This window comes from Lepidochelys kempii, chromosome 10, assembly GCF_965140265.1.
Source record: "Lepidochelys kempii isolate rLepKem1 chromosome 10, rLepKem1.hap2, whole genome shotgun sequence".
NCBI classification, from domain to species: Eukaryota; Metazoa; Chordata; order Testudines; family Cheloniidae; genus Lepidochelys; species Lepidochelys kempii.
In genome coordinates, this window is record NC_133265.1 from 31,356,849 (window position 1) to 31,371,333 (window position 14,485).

The 14,485-nt window shown below is 43.6% G+C and overlaps 1 protein-coding gene across 10 annotated transcripts in view; it reads right to left on the reverse strand.

Moving 5' to 3' along the window:
• KATNIP (katanin interacting protein) overlaps positions 1-14,485 on the reverse strand; it is a 181,367-nt gene that overhangs the window by 114,295 nt on the left and 52,587 nt on the right. For 8 of the 10 annotated variants that reach the window (XR_012161174.1, XM_073362645.1, XM_073362649.1 and 5 more), the window contains one exon: positions 4,702-4,824. The exons of the other annotated variants lie outside the window; for them this stretch is intronic. Coding sequence is in view for 7 of the 8 variants with exons in the window: in XM_073362645.1 (XP_073218746.1) it covers positions 4,702-4,824 (123 nt within the window). In the remaining variant the exon portion in view is untranslated. The remainder of the gene's footprint in view (positions 1-4,701; positions 4,825-14,485) is intronic. 10 annotated transcript variants of the gene reach the window in all.

Genomic DNA, 14,485 nt, shown 5'->3' on the forward strand with positions numbered 1-14,485 from the left:
AACTCTGAGCTACAGAAGCGCTGCATCCAGTCTAATTCAACATTTAGGGTGAGAAATTACATTTTGTAACCAATTTTTTTTGTGAATCAAGCTTCGTTTGCGTGCTTTGTTTTATTTGCTTAGTAATCTGCTTTGTTCTGTTTGCTCTCTCTTATAATCACTTAAAATCTGCCTTTTATAGTTAATAAATTTGTTTTGTTTATTATCAAACCCAGTTTGTGCAATTTTTAACTGGGGGGGGGGGAGACAGGGTGCATATCTCTCTTCACATTGAGGAAGAGGGTGAATTTTTATGAGCTTGCACTGTGCAGATTATTCTATACATCACAAGACAATATGCCTTTGGGTCTGCACTCTAAGGGAGGTGGGCACCTGACTACTGGAGCAAGTCCCTTAAGCTGAGTCTTTCCAGAGCTGATCTCAGTGTCCGTGTCTTTCTGCAGCTGGGTGTAACCCTGCCTGTGTGTGTGCTAGAGGGGGTTTAAGAGCCTGGCTCAGCAAGACAAGTTAAAGGGGGCCCATGTTGACAGAACAGGTGGGCTCAGTGGTATCTCAGCACATCAGACGGCGCCTTGAAAGGGGGCAACCCATTAGAGATGCCTAACTCTGGGCTGGAGTATGCTCAGAATTCACAACTTTGAACCCTCTCCTGGAGTTAGGGACCTAAACCGGAACAACCCTTTCTCAAGTTAAAAATGAAGAGAAGGTGCCACCCTCCTTTATACCAAAGAGTGCAGTCATTAGAGCACTCACCCAGGAAGTAGGAGATCCAGGTTAAGTCCCCATTCTGCCTGATTCAGAGCAAGGACTTGAACCTAGGTCTCCCAATTGAATCTTCTAACCACTGGGCTATGGGATATTCTGGGGTGGGGGTGGGGGCTGTCTTTTTTAATCTCACCCGTTGAAATGGTTCGACTTTGGATGAAACACTGAACTATTCACTGGTGCAGGGGCTGGAACGCAGGTCTGCTATGGGAGTGTGCTAATCACTAGGCTATCCAGTCACACTCTCTCTGATCTCCTGAATATTAAAATATTTTACACAAAGTGGAACAACTTGAACAGGAGAGAATGAGAATACCCTCTATCTTAGGGCACTCAGCTAGGAAGGGGGATTCAGCTAGGAAGCAGAGCAGGGATTTGAAACCAGGTCTCCCACATCCAAAGGGCGTGCTCCAACCATCGGCTATTGGGGATACCACCTCAGCTGGCTTTTTGTGAGGGGCAAGATTTGGTACGCATGTTCTTAGGCAGCTTCTGAGCATATCTACCAGATCAGGCGAGACAGGCAGGGGAATGTCTAGCTTGTGAATGTTGCTGGGGTTTAGGCAGGAGTTAAGTGCCAAGCTGCTCGGCAGTGTTGGGTTTCAGGAGGCTGTGTGCAGGCCCAGAGGCAGAAATTTAGTTGCCAGGGGGACTTTACCAGAGGAAAATTAGACACCTATAGACTTTAGGCACCAACAGATTACATGGCAGCTGAACTGTGGTTCTGTGAATGTCAGTGGTGCCTAAACACTGCACTTAGGCGCTTAGCTGCTAGCTTAAATCTCCCTTGTAAATCTAGCCCTAAGTATCCCAAGCTGGGTATCCAGTAACTGAGGCACTCAAAATTCATGCACCCTTTTATAAATGTTGGCCAAAATCTCTTTATATCTCAGATCCCCATTTGTAAAATGAGATTAATAATTCTTTCCAGGGTGCTGTGAATACTAATTCTTTAAAGTCTGTGAGACTCAGATATCATGGTGAGCAGCATAGCAGAAAAGTTGTGAGGAAATAAGTAATTCCCTATTCAGTGCAGGGTTTGGACGGTGTGCAGTAAATAAATCCTGGTGCCATATAATGAATAATGAGGTTAAAAGGCAGTGCTGAACAGCTGCCGCATTCAATAAGCACCATCCATCAGAGTGAGGGAAGCCAGCTTCAGTAGTGTTACTGAGCATGCTCAGTCTCTGTGAGTATGTTCAGTACAAGCCAAGCGGCAAATCTGGGTGGGCACATGACCCCACATGCCCCCCACCCAGCCAACTCATTGCCTCTGCTATGCAATGAGGGCTCAGTTCTGCTCCCTTTACTCCCATTGACTTTAGTGGTATATGATTGGGACCTGAATGAGACAGCAACCCTGTGAAAAAAAAACACAGACTATATCCATGTGCATTGAAAACTGGCATTTCTGTATTATTTCCCAAAAAGAGGTTAAGGAAAAATATGTTGCTTTGCCCACATAACATTTTTTAAAGCTGTTTAAATGAGAAACTCTAATGCTTCCATTCTTTGGAGCAAGGAGTTAAATTTGGCAGAGCGTTGCCCTGGTGTCAGCTTTTTGCTGTCCCTATGAAAATTCTCCCTAATTTGGCCAATGTATAAGTCTCTGAAGATCTTAATGCACACAAGTTCAACAGAGTCTTGTTAGAATTTGGAAGCTAACGTCTCCCAAGATTTTATTTGTACTGAGCATGCATCATCCCAGAATAGCCACGGTTGAGCTGGACTTGCCCTGCAATTGCTACTCTTGGATGCCAAGAACAACTAGGATGCCAGACACAAGAACTAAGTGCAGAGATACTGTCTCTACTGGTGCTCTCAATGTTCCCACTGCTGGTGCCCAGGCAGTGAGGAGGAGAAAGAGGAAGCAGCCACACTGGAATGAAGACCCAAAAAAGGGAGAAGGAACTGGGACAAGAAGCTGAGGTGGAGATGGACTGAGACAGGTTGGAGGGATCAGTGGGGCAAAAGGGATCAGGCTTTGGGGAAAACAGGGGCAGAATGGTCTATAACTTTCCCTCAGAACCTGGAATAGAACCCAGGATTCCTCTAATGTCAACATGCCTCTGATAACAGCCAGCAACTGTGAAATCCACTAATAAAATGTATGTGTAACAGGGTAGCTGGCCCTGTAAATGAAATTAGGCCCAGGTCTCCCGTCCAAGTACAGGTGCCCTAGTTTGATGTAATTAGGAGGGAGAGCTGCCCTGAAAGTTATAAATAAGACAGCCCAAAGACATGAGAGCATTCAGAACCCAAACTAGAAGAATTCAGAGTCCAGAGAAAGCTCAGAAGAAGAGCAGAGCTGTGTTGAAAACTTCAGGAAGGAGATGCCCCTGAAGGAGGGAGCAGGGAGCATTTTCTTATTGAGCAATGGATCCAGGTCATGTTGGTGGAGGTGGGAAGACAGCTGCGGGAGGGTCACTTACAAACTTTCCCAGGCCAGAGAGCCATGCCCAGAGAGAGCTGAAGGCCGACAGCCACAGAGGCAGATGCCTGCCGGCTCTCTAAGCTGCAGAGCTGAAGCCAGAGGGATGAAGGCTGGGGAATGATTAAAGGATGAGCCCACTGATGTCTCCAAGCAGAAGCTAGAAACAGGGTGGAGAAGTTCCTTAGCTAACGGTGCTGGGGTGAGGTGTGGTAAGAAATGCCAGAGCCATGCTGAAGTGCTGGGGCATGGTGAGAGACACTGGAACTGTAGTTGATATGTTGACAGACTGGTGGAATTTGAAAGATTGACTGTGCTGGGAAAATCTGGATTATGATTTTTGGACCTTCTGCAATAAATTAACCCTGTAAAGGGCTATTTATTCTCTGAAAGCCTGCATGGAGTTACTGGGATGCTGGAAGAAAGGGCAAACTGAGGCAGATGCAGCAGTCATTTCACAGCCTACCACAGGATGGTGCGTCTTATCACATATGGTGGAGTAGGTGATCCCCTGTAAAAAGTGGAACGGCAAGTTCCTGGAAAGGGAAAATTGAGGCATTGGAACACTGCAGGACCACGTGAGGGCATGCCCTGGAGGTAGTTGTTCTTCGACATTGTGCTTCACCTTCCTCACAATATAGAGAATGACAATTTACTACTGCTAGCAGTGACTTTGTTAGCTCAAGTGGCAGCAGTCCATGCTGTAGATGTAAAACTTTTAACTCTGCTGATGAATCATGTAGGAGTCAATATGGGGTTCCACATGATGGAAATCCTGTTTTCTTCAGCTTACTTTTTTTATAAATTTAGGAAATTACACACAAAAAAACTATAAACATTAAAAGAACACTCAGGTTGCAAAGTCAAGCAGTCAGAAGTTAGGAAATGCCAGTTAGGAATGCATTGTGGTACAGTCTCTAATTACATCATTACAAGCTTTTTTTTTCTTTTTTTTTTTTTTGGTAACTGGATTTAATTCTCTGGCCTATGTTATATAGGAGGTTAGAGTAGAGATCTAATGGTTCCCTTCTGGCCTTAAAATATAAATCTATGAATATCCCTGGTGAATCAGGAAAGCTGGGCTGCAGGAGACGTGAGTTAGGCTCTGGTGGTGAAATTGGGCTCCGGGGCACCATTGGGGCAGGCAAGGACAGTACAATGTCGGGGTGAATATGGGGCTGAGTGAGCTGCTGCATGTTGAACCAGGGGAACAGAGTAGGGAAGTACAACAGAGGAGTCAAAGGCCCAGCGGGAACAGGGACATAGGAGGGGGGAGAGGCAGAGATTTCAGGCTAGAGAATTTGGTTGAAGGGCATGTGTGTGTACATGTATGTGTACGCATGGGGACAGGGGATGGCCTGAAGCTATGAAGAAAGCCTGGGACTCTCATCTTCCTGAAAAGGAAATGGTTTCAGTTCCAATCACCCTGCAAAGCTTTTGATAAAAATTGTTCTATTATCAGATTATTTATAAAGTTTGGCAAAACATAAAAGGCCATACCACACCTTTACATCATCAATACTTAAAAGTATTCTTTCCTTTTCCACATCGCCGTGTACTTGGAGTACTGGGTTCTGGGTGGTGAATTTAAAGTCACTGACAGGACTGCTTTTGGGAGACTTGAGATTCTGGAAGCAAAAATACAGAACAACTCACTGTAGCTTCACTTACAGGTACATTCCCTGCTCATAGACAATCAAGGGTGGATAGGATGTCTCTTGAAAGAGAAAAGAGAGAGCAATCCAATATACAATGGAAGTTTTACTTTTAAAAGAATTAGAAAATGTTTAGGGAAATTATCTTAGAAATATTATAAACACTTTAAACAATAAAACATACTTGAATTTAAAAACAAGGCAGCAAAGAGAAAGCACTCACACTGTATTCAGCCTGTGCTGTACAGGCATAAAGAACTTTGTATCTTTCTGTGCAAGGACTGAGACACCATGAGGTCTGCCTGCATTACGCCCCAGAAAGAGCGTGTGAAAGTGCCCCAGACCTACCCTGTATCCGCTGATAAATCCAACATATAGCCAACTTAAAGTGCTCCACGGTGTAGGGAAGGCACACTGGGGAACAAGAAATCTTATAGCTGTCTGTGACTTTGTCACCCATGTAGCAAAAGGACAGGCCCCGTACCACCTCTTCCACCCCTGTGACACACCCTGCACACCTGATACTGATACCTGTCAGCAGGATGCATCAAGATTTTGTCCAGAGTACTTCTGTGCATCAATCCAGGGGATGCTTGACATTCCCTATACTACTTCAATCAAGACATTGCCTCCTCTAAAGAGCCACATTCTATCTGCACCAAGGGGGTGGGGACAGTAATCATCTGATTTCTACATGTGTTTTAAAAATATGAATAAATAAAATTAATTATAGATGTCCATACAGTGCTGTGGACACCTATCTCATACATTAAAAATGACAACATAGACAAAGTTTCAGAGTAGCAGCTGTGTTAGTCTGTATCCGCAAAAAGAAAAAGAGGACTTGTGGCACCTTAGAGACTAACAAAATTATTTGAGCATAAGCTTTCGTGAGCTACAGCTCACTTCATCAGATGCATTCAGTGGAAAATACAGGGGGGAGATTTATATACACAGAGAACATGAAACAATGGGTGTCACTATACACACTGTAACGAGAGTGATCAGGTAAGGTGAGCTATTATCAGCAGGAGAGAGGGGAGGAAAAAACCTTTTGTAGTGATAATCAAGGTGGGCCATTTCCAGAAGTTGACAAGAACGTCTGAGGAACAGTTGCGGGGGGAGGGGGGGGAGATAAACATGGAGAAATAGTTTTACTTTGTGTAATGACCCATCCACTCCCAGTCTTTATTCAAGCCTAAGTTAATTGTATCCAGTTTGCAAATTAATTCCAATTCAGCAATCTCTCGTTGGAGTCTGTTTTTGAAGTTTTTTTGTTGAAGAATTGCCACTTTTAGGTCTGTAATCAAGTGATCAAAGAGATTGAAGTGTTCTCCGACTGGTTTTTGAATGTTATAATTCTTGACGTCTGATTTGTGTCCAGTGATTCTTTTACGTAGAGACTGTCCAGTTTGGCCAATGTACATGGCAGAGGGGCATTGCTGGCACATGATGGCATATATCACATTGGTAGATGTGCAGGTGAACGAGCCTCTGATCATGTGGCTGATGTGATTAGGCCCTATGATGGTGTCCCCTGAATAGATATGTGGACACAGTTGGCAGTGGGCTTTGCTGCAAGGACAGGTTCCTGGGGTAGTGGCTCTGTTGTGTGGTGTGTGGTTGCTGGGGAGTATTTGCTTCAGGTTGTGGGGCTGTCTGTAAGCAAGGATTTGCCTGTCTCCCAAGATCTGTGAGAGTTATGGGTCATCCTTCAGGATAGGTTGTAGATCCCTGATGATGCGTTGGAGAGGTTTTAGTTGGGGGCTGAAGGTGATGGCTAGTGGCATTCTGTTACTTTCTTTGTTGGGCCTGTCCCGTAGAAGGTGACTTCTGGGTACTCTTCTGGCTCTGTCAATCTATTTCTTCACTTCAGCAGGTGGGTATTGTAGTTGTAAGAACGCTTGAGAGAGATCTTGTAGGTGTTTGTCTCTGTCTGAGGGGTTGGAGCAAATGCGGTTGTATCGCAGAGCTTGGCTGTAGACAATGGATCGTGTGGTGTGGTCTGGATGAAAGCTGGAGGCATGTAGGTAGGCATAGCGGTCAGTAGGTTTCTGGTATAGGGTGGTGTTTATGTGACCATCGCTTATTAGCACTGTAGTGTCCAGGAAGTGGATCTCTTGTGTGGACTGGTCCAGGCTAAGGTTGATGGTGGGATGGAAATTGTTGAAATCATGGTGGAATTCCTCAAGGGCTTCTTTTCCATGGCAGAGCAAGTGGGGGAGCGAGTTCCAAAACTGAGGACCACTCCTGGAGAATGTCCTGCCAGCAGTTCCCTCTCGTTTATATTGAAGGAGTTGCTTCTTAAGTGTCTCTGCTAATCTCAACAGTGACAGCATATTTTGGGCAGAGACCAACACCCTGGATTCCATGCAGAAACTTACTGGGAGCTGATACAGATGACAGAGCATTGGTTTAATATGCTCCCAACAGGCAACTTCACAGCATAGCCTACTAGTTAGAGCACTGGACTGGCAGTCAAGAGATCTGGGTGCTATTCCTGACTATGCCATTGGCCTACTGGGTGACCTCAGACAAGTCACTTCAATGCTCTGTATGCCTCAGTTTCTTCATCTGTAAAATGGGGCTAGTGATATTTACTTCCTTTGTGAAGTACTTTGAGATCTACTAATGAAAAGTACAGTACTTTATAAGAGCTAGGTATTATTATTACTCTTAAGAAGCAGCCTGAAGAATTCTGAATGGTTCCAAAGTGTAGCCCAGGTAGAACATATTACAGCAATTTAAGGCCATGTCTACACTTACAAGCTTACAAGGGCACAGCTGTACCATTGCAACTGTGCTGGTGCTGTAAGAGCACTTGTGTAGCTGCGTTATGCCAATGGGAGAGAGCTCTCCCGTCAACATAAAGCCAGCTTAACGAGCGGCAGTAGCTATGTTGGCTGGAGAGTGTCTCCCAACAACAGAGCACTATGCAAACTAGAGCTCATGCCAGCAAAACCTACGTTGCGCAAGGAAGTCTGTTTTTCACATCCCTGAGCGACAAAAGTTTTGCCGACATAACTGCTAGTGTAGACATAACCTAGTAGAGAAGTGACAAAGACATGGACAGTTAAGGCAAAGGCTACCTCAGGGAGAAAAGATCTCACTTGTCTTGCCACATGCAGGGGGGAAAAAGCACTCTTGCTACAGCTGCTACCTGCCCTGGACATCTAACAGCCATCAAAATAGTACTTAAACTAGTACTCCAGTCTGCCTGACCTGATGGTCCCCTCCCTTTATTTGAAGCTGACTAAAGCGCTTAGTGCCACAAGTACTCCTTTTCTTTTCACGAATACAGACTAACACGGCTGCTACTTTGAAACCTCTCAAAAAGATAAATGGAATTTCTAATACAGTTTGATCTGTCAGCAAGAATAATGCATCTATAAGTGCTACACACTGAAAGGCTTGCAACTTGATGGTATAAGCAGCATAGGTGTCAAATATGCCTTGAAAATATATTTTTACCAATTATAGTTCTCTCTCTGCCATTTTGATTGTTTGTGGCAAATAAGAATACCACCAATCCCACTATGCATATTCCAAACCTTTGGCTTCCTCTCCGAATAAAAGACAATGAGAATCAATATGCACATTCCAACAGGGGAGGCATCTTGTCTGGGAGCATCAATTAAGCTAAAGTTCAAGTACGCATTTTCCAGGAAAGGAGTCTTCCAGCTTTTGTTAGACTCTCAAACCAAAGAGACTCTCAGTCTGGTTATATAGAACCCCAGGGGGTTGACAAAAAGGGAAAAACTGTTTAAGATATAACTTGGTGAGCAACCCACAAAACGCTGAAGTTCCAGAGGTCAAACTGCCTACTACCCAAAGATCCATAATATATCTTTCAAATTAGAAACTATATATGTGTTTGCCTTATGATTGACATACACAGCTCTCTAGGTAGATAATCTGTCTTGTTCCCCCAATGCTATGTCTCATATCCTATGGTAAGTCCTGAAAGATGTGCAATGAAAAACATTAGATGTAATCAAAGAATGTATAGATTATGTCCAGTAGATGTGTAGAGGAATTATAAAGGATTTTGTTAGTTTTCTTTGTAAATGATTGGTGCACACTAGAAGTGGTAGGAATTGCATAGCACAAGAAGGAAAAGGGAATATTGAAAGACATAAGCACCTAACCAGAATATAACTTTGGAATATTACAAGCAATTGCTTAAAAAGAGATGATGTTGATGATAGTGGGGGAATCCCAACTAATAACCAGGGATAATGCTGAAATAGAATCCAGGAAATGAATTAAAGCCTCTGACTAAGAGAAGCATCAAATACATTTATTATAAACTGCCACTCTGAAACCTGTCATCTATTGGATACTGACTGAAGCAGAGAGAAACTAAGAGGTGAACTTTGAGTGCCCAGTTGATCAGTGTCCAATAGAAAGTAAGAAGATTGTCTGCTCCAACAGACCCAGAAACAAGGTACATAAGCCAGAAGTCACCATGTGGATAGGAGAGTTTGCTGAATACCCTGTGAACAGCTTCTTCTCTCCTCTGGAATTACAGAACTAAGAAGAGTTACTGAACCCATTGAAGAAACTACAAAATCAGGAGTGCTTCCAGCCACTTGGAGCAGTTGTATGGACTGATTCCCCCTCCCAGAATTAACAGAAGAAGTGGGCAGGTTTCATTTAAAAGATTATATTTTTCTTTCTGTTCTTTAATATTAATAACTAAAGGCTATAAGGCTATCTTAATGAGGCTGCACTCTTTTTAGTGAGACCTTGTCACAGGGTGGCTGGCCTCTTTAAATGAACCAGGTCCATCACCCATTTATCAGAACGTGTGCTCCCAATTTGGCCAATTACAAGGATGTGGTAGCACCTTGGGCTATAAGGATCAGGGAGAATAAGAGGGGGAAGGTTTGTGAAGGAGGCTGTAGGAGGGCCCAAGCTGGAGACCCAGAGAGCAGGACAGGGCTGAAGGTGGCAGAGTGAGTTGCCTAATGACTCCTAAGCCAGAGAGCTGGAGCCAAAAATGAAAGAGCACTGAAGGTAGGGAAGCAGTGGATGGGGCTTACCCGCTGATGTCTCCATCCTGGAAAGCTGGAAAAGGTTAATGGAACAGGGTATGATGGATGTTATCCTGGTGAGCTGTGGGGGAAGAAGGGAGTGCCCGCTGGGAAGAGCAGGGTTTTAATTCCAGCTAGAGGAGCTGTGGTGGCTGTCCTGGCAGAAGAAAAGCCCGGGTGTGACAGAAGATGCTGGGGCATGGTATGTGCTATGCTGATGGGTTAAATGATGTGGGATATTAAGGACTATATACAATGGGGGTGAGAAATGGACTGTGTTTTGGGACTTTTGTTACAGATTATTTGCACTAAGATTTTGTAATAAACTCTTGTGTCAATAATATCCCTCCTTGGGAGCAGTTTCTTAGAGTACTAGGGACCCAAGAGGTCCCTAATGTGATAACTGATGTTTGCACTCACAGACACAGGGGGCACACGGGGATGAGGGGGGATATTGCTGACAGACCTCAAGTAATCCTATTTTGGATTTTAACTAATTAATGTTATGCATGCAAGCAAATTGGCCCAAGAGGGATTTAAAACAATAAAATTTATGCAAGTGCTTTTGATATTTAAACTTGTCCCTTTCATCTGAAACTATTCAAATAGCAGGGACCACACCCTTAGAAGTGACTTAAGACATCCTTACTCCTTGGAGAATTACTGAAAGTACGATAAATGTGTTAGAGGAACTAAAGAATTGATGATTAATTATCATAAGTAAATGAAATAAGAAATTTTGGTGATTTGTGGTATTATATGGTATAATTGCTAAGCCTCAACCCTGGCCCATGACAATTGCTAGAGACACTGTATTTGTGTGTTCAGTACATGTTTAGAACATTTGGTGTACCTAAACTTGATCTAAACATTGTTGAATATATATACTTATGTGCTTCTCGGTGAAATAATAAATTGTTGATTAAGAACACCAGGTGTCCCGATTTGAGAAATACTGTCCAACTTAAAAGTTGACCTGAAAAGAACCGAGTGTTTAAAATTAGTAAACTAATGCTCTCTGGGCTCACTAAAAAGGGGTTATCCTAATTAAATTCTATTCATGGTCATGCTAAAAGTATTATGGGTATTGCCATTTCAGTGGCTGGTCTCAGACCTACGAAGCACCACATGATTATAAAACATTATTGCTTACATCTGTCATCTAAACAGGAATTCTGGTTTAGGATATGCATTCACAGAATCATAGAATATCAGGGTTGGAAAGGACCTCAGGAGATCTAGTCCAGCCCCCTGCTCAAAGCAGGACCAATCCCCAACTAAATCATCCCAGACAGGGCTTTGTCAAGCCTGACCTTAAAAAATATCTAAGGAAGGAGATTCCACCACCTCCCTAGGTAATGCATTCCAGTGTTTCACCACCCTCCTAGTGAAAGTTTTTCCTAATATCCAACCTAAACCTCCCCCACTGCAACTTGAGACCATTACTCCTTGTTCTGTCATCTGTTACCACTGAGAACAGTCTAGATCCATCCTCTTTGGAACCCCCTTTCAGGTAGTTGAAAGCAGCTATCAAATCCCCCCTCATTCTTCTCTTCCGCAGACTAAACAATCCCAGTTCCCTCAGCCTCTCCTCATAAGTCATGTGTTGCAGCCCCCTATCATTTTTGTTGCCCTCTGCTGGACTCTTTCCAATTTTTCCACATACTACTTGTAGTGTGGGGCCCAAAACTGGATACAGTACTCCAGAGGAGGCCTCACCAATGTAGAATAGAGGGGAACGATCATGTCTCTCGATCTGCTGGCAATGCACTTACATATACATCCCAAAATGCCATCGGCCTTCTTGGCAACAACGGCACACTGTTGACTCATATCCAGCTTCTCGTCCACTGTCACCCCTAGGTCCTTTTCTGCAGAACTGCTGCCGAGCCATTCGGTCCCTAGTCTGTAGCGGTGCATGGGATTCTTCCGTCTTAAGTGCAGGACTCTGCACTTGTCCTTATTGAACCTCATCAGATTTCTTTTGGCTCAATCCTCTAATTTGTCTAGGGCCCTCTGTATCCTATCCCTACCCTTCAGTGTATCTACCTCTCCTCCCAGTTTAGTGTCATCTGCAAACTGGCTGAGGGTGCAATCCACACCATCCTCCAGATCATTTATGAAGATATTGAACAAAACCAGTTCAAGGACTGACCCTTGGGGCACTCCACTTGATACCGGCCGCCAGCTAGACATGGAGCCATTGATCACTACCCATTGAGCCCGACAATCTAGCCAACTTTCTATCCACCTTATGGTCCATTCATCCATCCCATACTTCTTTAACTTGCTGACAAGAATATTGTGGGAGACCGTGTCAAAAGCTTTGCTAAAGTCAAGGAACAACATGTCCACCGCTTTCCGCTCATCCAAGAGCCAGCTATCTCATCATAGAAGGCAATTAAATTAGTCAGGCATGACTTGCCCTTAGTGAATCCATGCTGACTGTTCCTGATCACTTTCCTCGCCTCTAAGTGCTTCAGAATTGATTCCTTGAGGACCTGCTCCATGATTTTTCCAGGGACTGAGGTGAGGCTGATTGGCCTGTAGTTCCCAGGATCCTCCTTCCCTTTTTTAAAGATGGGCACTACATTAGCCTTTTTCCAGTCATCCAGGACTTCCCCCGGTCGCCATGAGTTACATTAAGAACATGTAAGTGATGCCCCATATGATTTTTTTATTTTGGATGGAAGGTTCTATTTAACTTTCTGAAGAGGTTTGGAAGCATCTTAGCCTTCCTATGCCTGGTTTTGTGTTTGTCCTCCCTCCAACACACAGGACTTTTGTTTCCGTCTTCCACACATACACAAGAATATTTGCTGTTTTCCACCTCTTTAGCCAGCAACTTTGGGTTTTTTTTCTCTACTGTTACAACCTTTTATAGTGTTGGTTATGTTTCTTATGTAGATACCCATCTATATAATAAGCACAAAAAAAGTATCTTTGGAAAAAAACTTCTTGTTTTTCTATAAAAACATACAGCCAAGATTTTCAAAATAGTTAGGCTTCTAAATCCATATTGCCTGTTTTGTTACAACAGTCATGTGAGGTGCTTACTCAAGCATGAGGGGAATGCAGCTAAATAAGATTTATTTTTAAGAACTTGCATTCCCCAGGGAAATCAAGGGGAAGTCCTTCATTTTACCACTACCACAGAATCATAGAAATGTAGGTCTGGAAGGGACCTCAAGTCTGTCCCCCTGCCATGAACATAAGTGTGTATGTGTGTGTATATATATATATATATATATACAAACAGCGTACATAGATCAAGTCCCCCTGCAATGAGGCAGGCCCAAGTGTACCTTGACCTCTTTATTTGTCAAGATGAGGTCTAATAAAGAATTCCTATGTTGGCTACAATGCTTTTTGAGTTAGAAAACTTATCTATAATGTTTAGAAATACCAAGGATGTTTTCCTACTGGGAGCATGAGACCTCCAGCATATTTCATTCAAATTGAAATCCACCATGATCAGAGATTTTTTTTCTTACACATTAAAGATAGGTGTGTAAGGAGCTGGTTATCCTGTTCCCTAGTGTGATTTGGTGGTCTACAGCAGACACCAACCAATACCCCATCTTATGCTTTATATGTTAGGACACTGATGCATTAGCATTCAAGATAATTTTCTTCTGTGTTAATCCTTGTGCCATTTTCTACTTAGAGTGCCACTCCTCTTTTTGCCTCAATCCTGCCTAAATAGGCTATGACCATTGATTTTTAACATTCCAATCATGGGAATCAACCCACCAGGTTTCAGTAATACCAGCTAGATCAAATTTGTGCTTATGAATGAGCAATTCCACTTTTTTTGTTTGTTACACAGGCTCCTAGCACTAGTGTATAGACAACTCAAGAATTTCTTCTCTTCATGTCCTTTGGTTCCTTGATTAATTTTGTTTTAAATCTCTCCATTTTGTGCTGAGTCTGCATATCTTCCTTCTTTTTACACTCCCCTTTTGCTTTTAGCTAAATGCCCCCCGACTACTCTAGCTAGCCTATCCCTGAGGAGAGTGGGTCCCCTTCTGTTGAAGTGGAGGCCATCCAGACTATACAGCCCGCTCCTCGCAGAAGATGGACCAATGTTTCACACAAAAAACCTCTCCACTCTACCCCACTAGTGGGAGGACTGCTGACCTCTACGAGTCTAAAGGAAAGGACTGAGTGGGAAAAGGGGACCAGCTGGGGAGAGCTGATAGTGGGCTGCAGCTAGCCTGAATTATAACCCAGCTCCAGTAAGAGGGCTGAGGAATCCTGATGTCCTAGAGTTCATGGCCAGAAGGGACCTCTAGATCATCTAGTCTGACCTCCGGTATATCACAGGCCACCAACAGCACCCGCACACTAAACCCAATAACCAAATTTAGACCAACCTAATACAGCCAACAGGAGATTAGACTATTATGTGCCACAGCCAGAGAACAGGACAGACCAAGGTGCATCAATGCCTGAGGCCCCTGTAATGGCAGAGAACGTATTGAGATATATGCAGATAGTCCCAGAAGTGACCACACCCCATGCGGCAGAGCAAGATGAAAATACCTAAAGTCACTGCTAATCTGGTGTGGGGAAAATTCCTTGCTGACCTCACACAT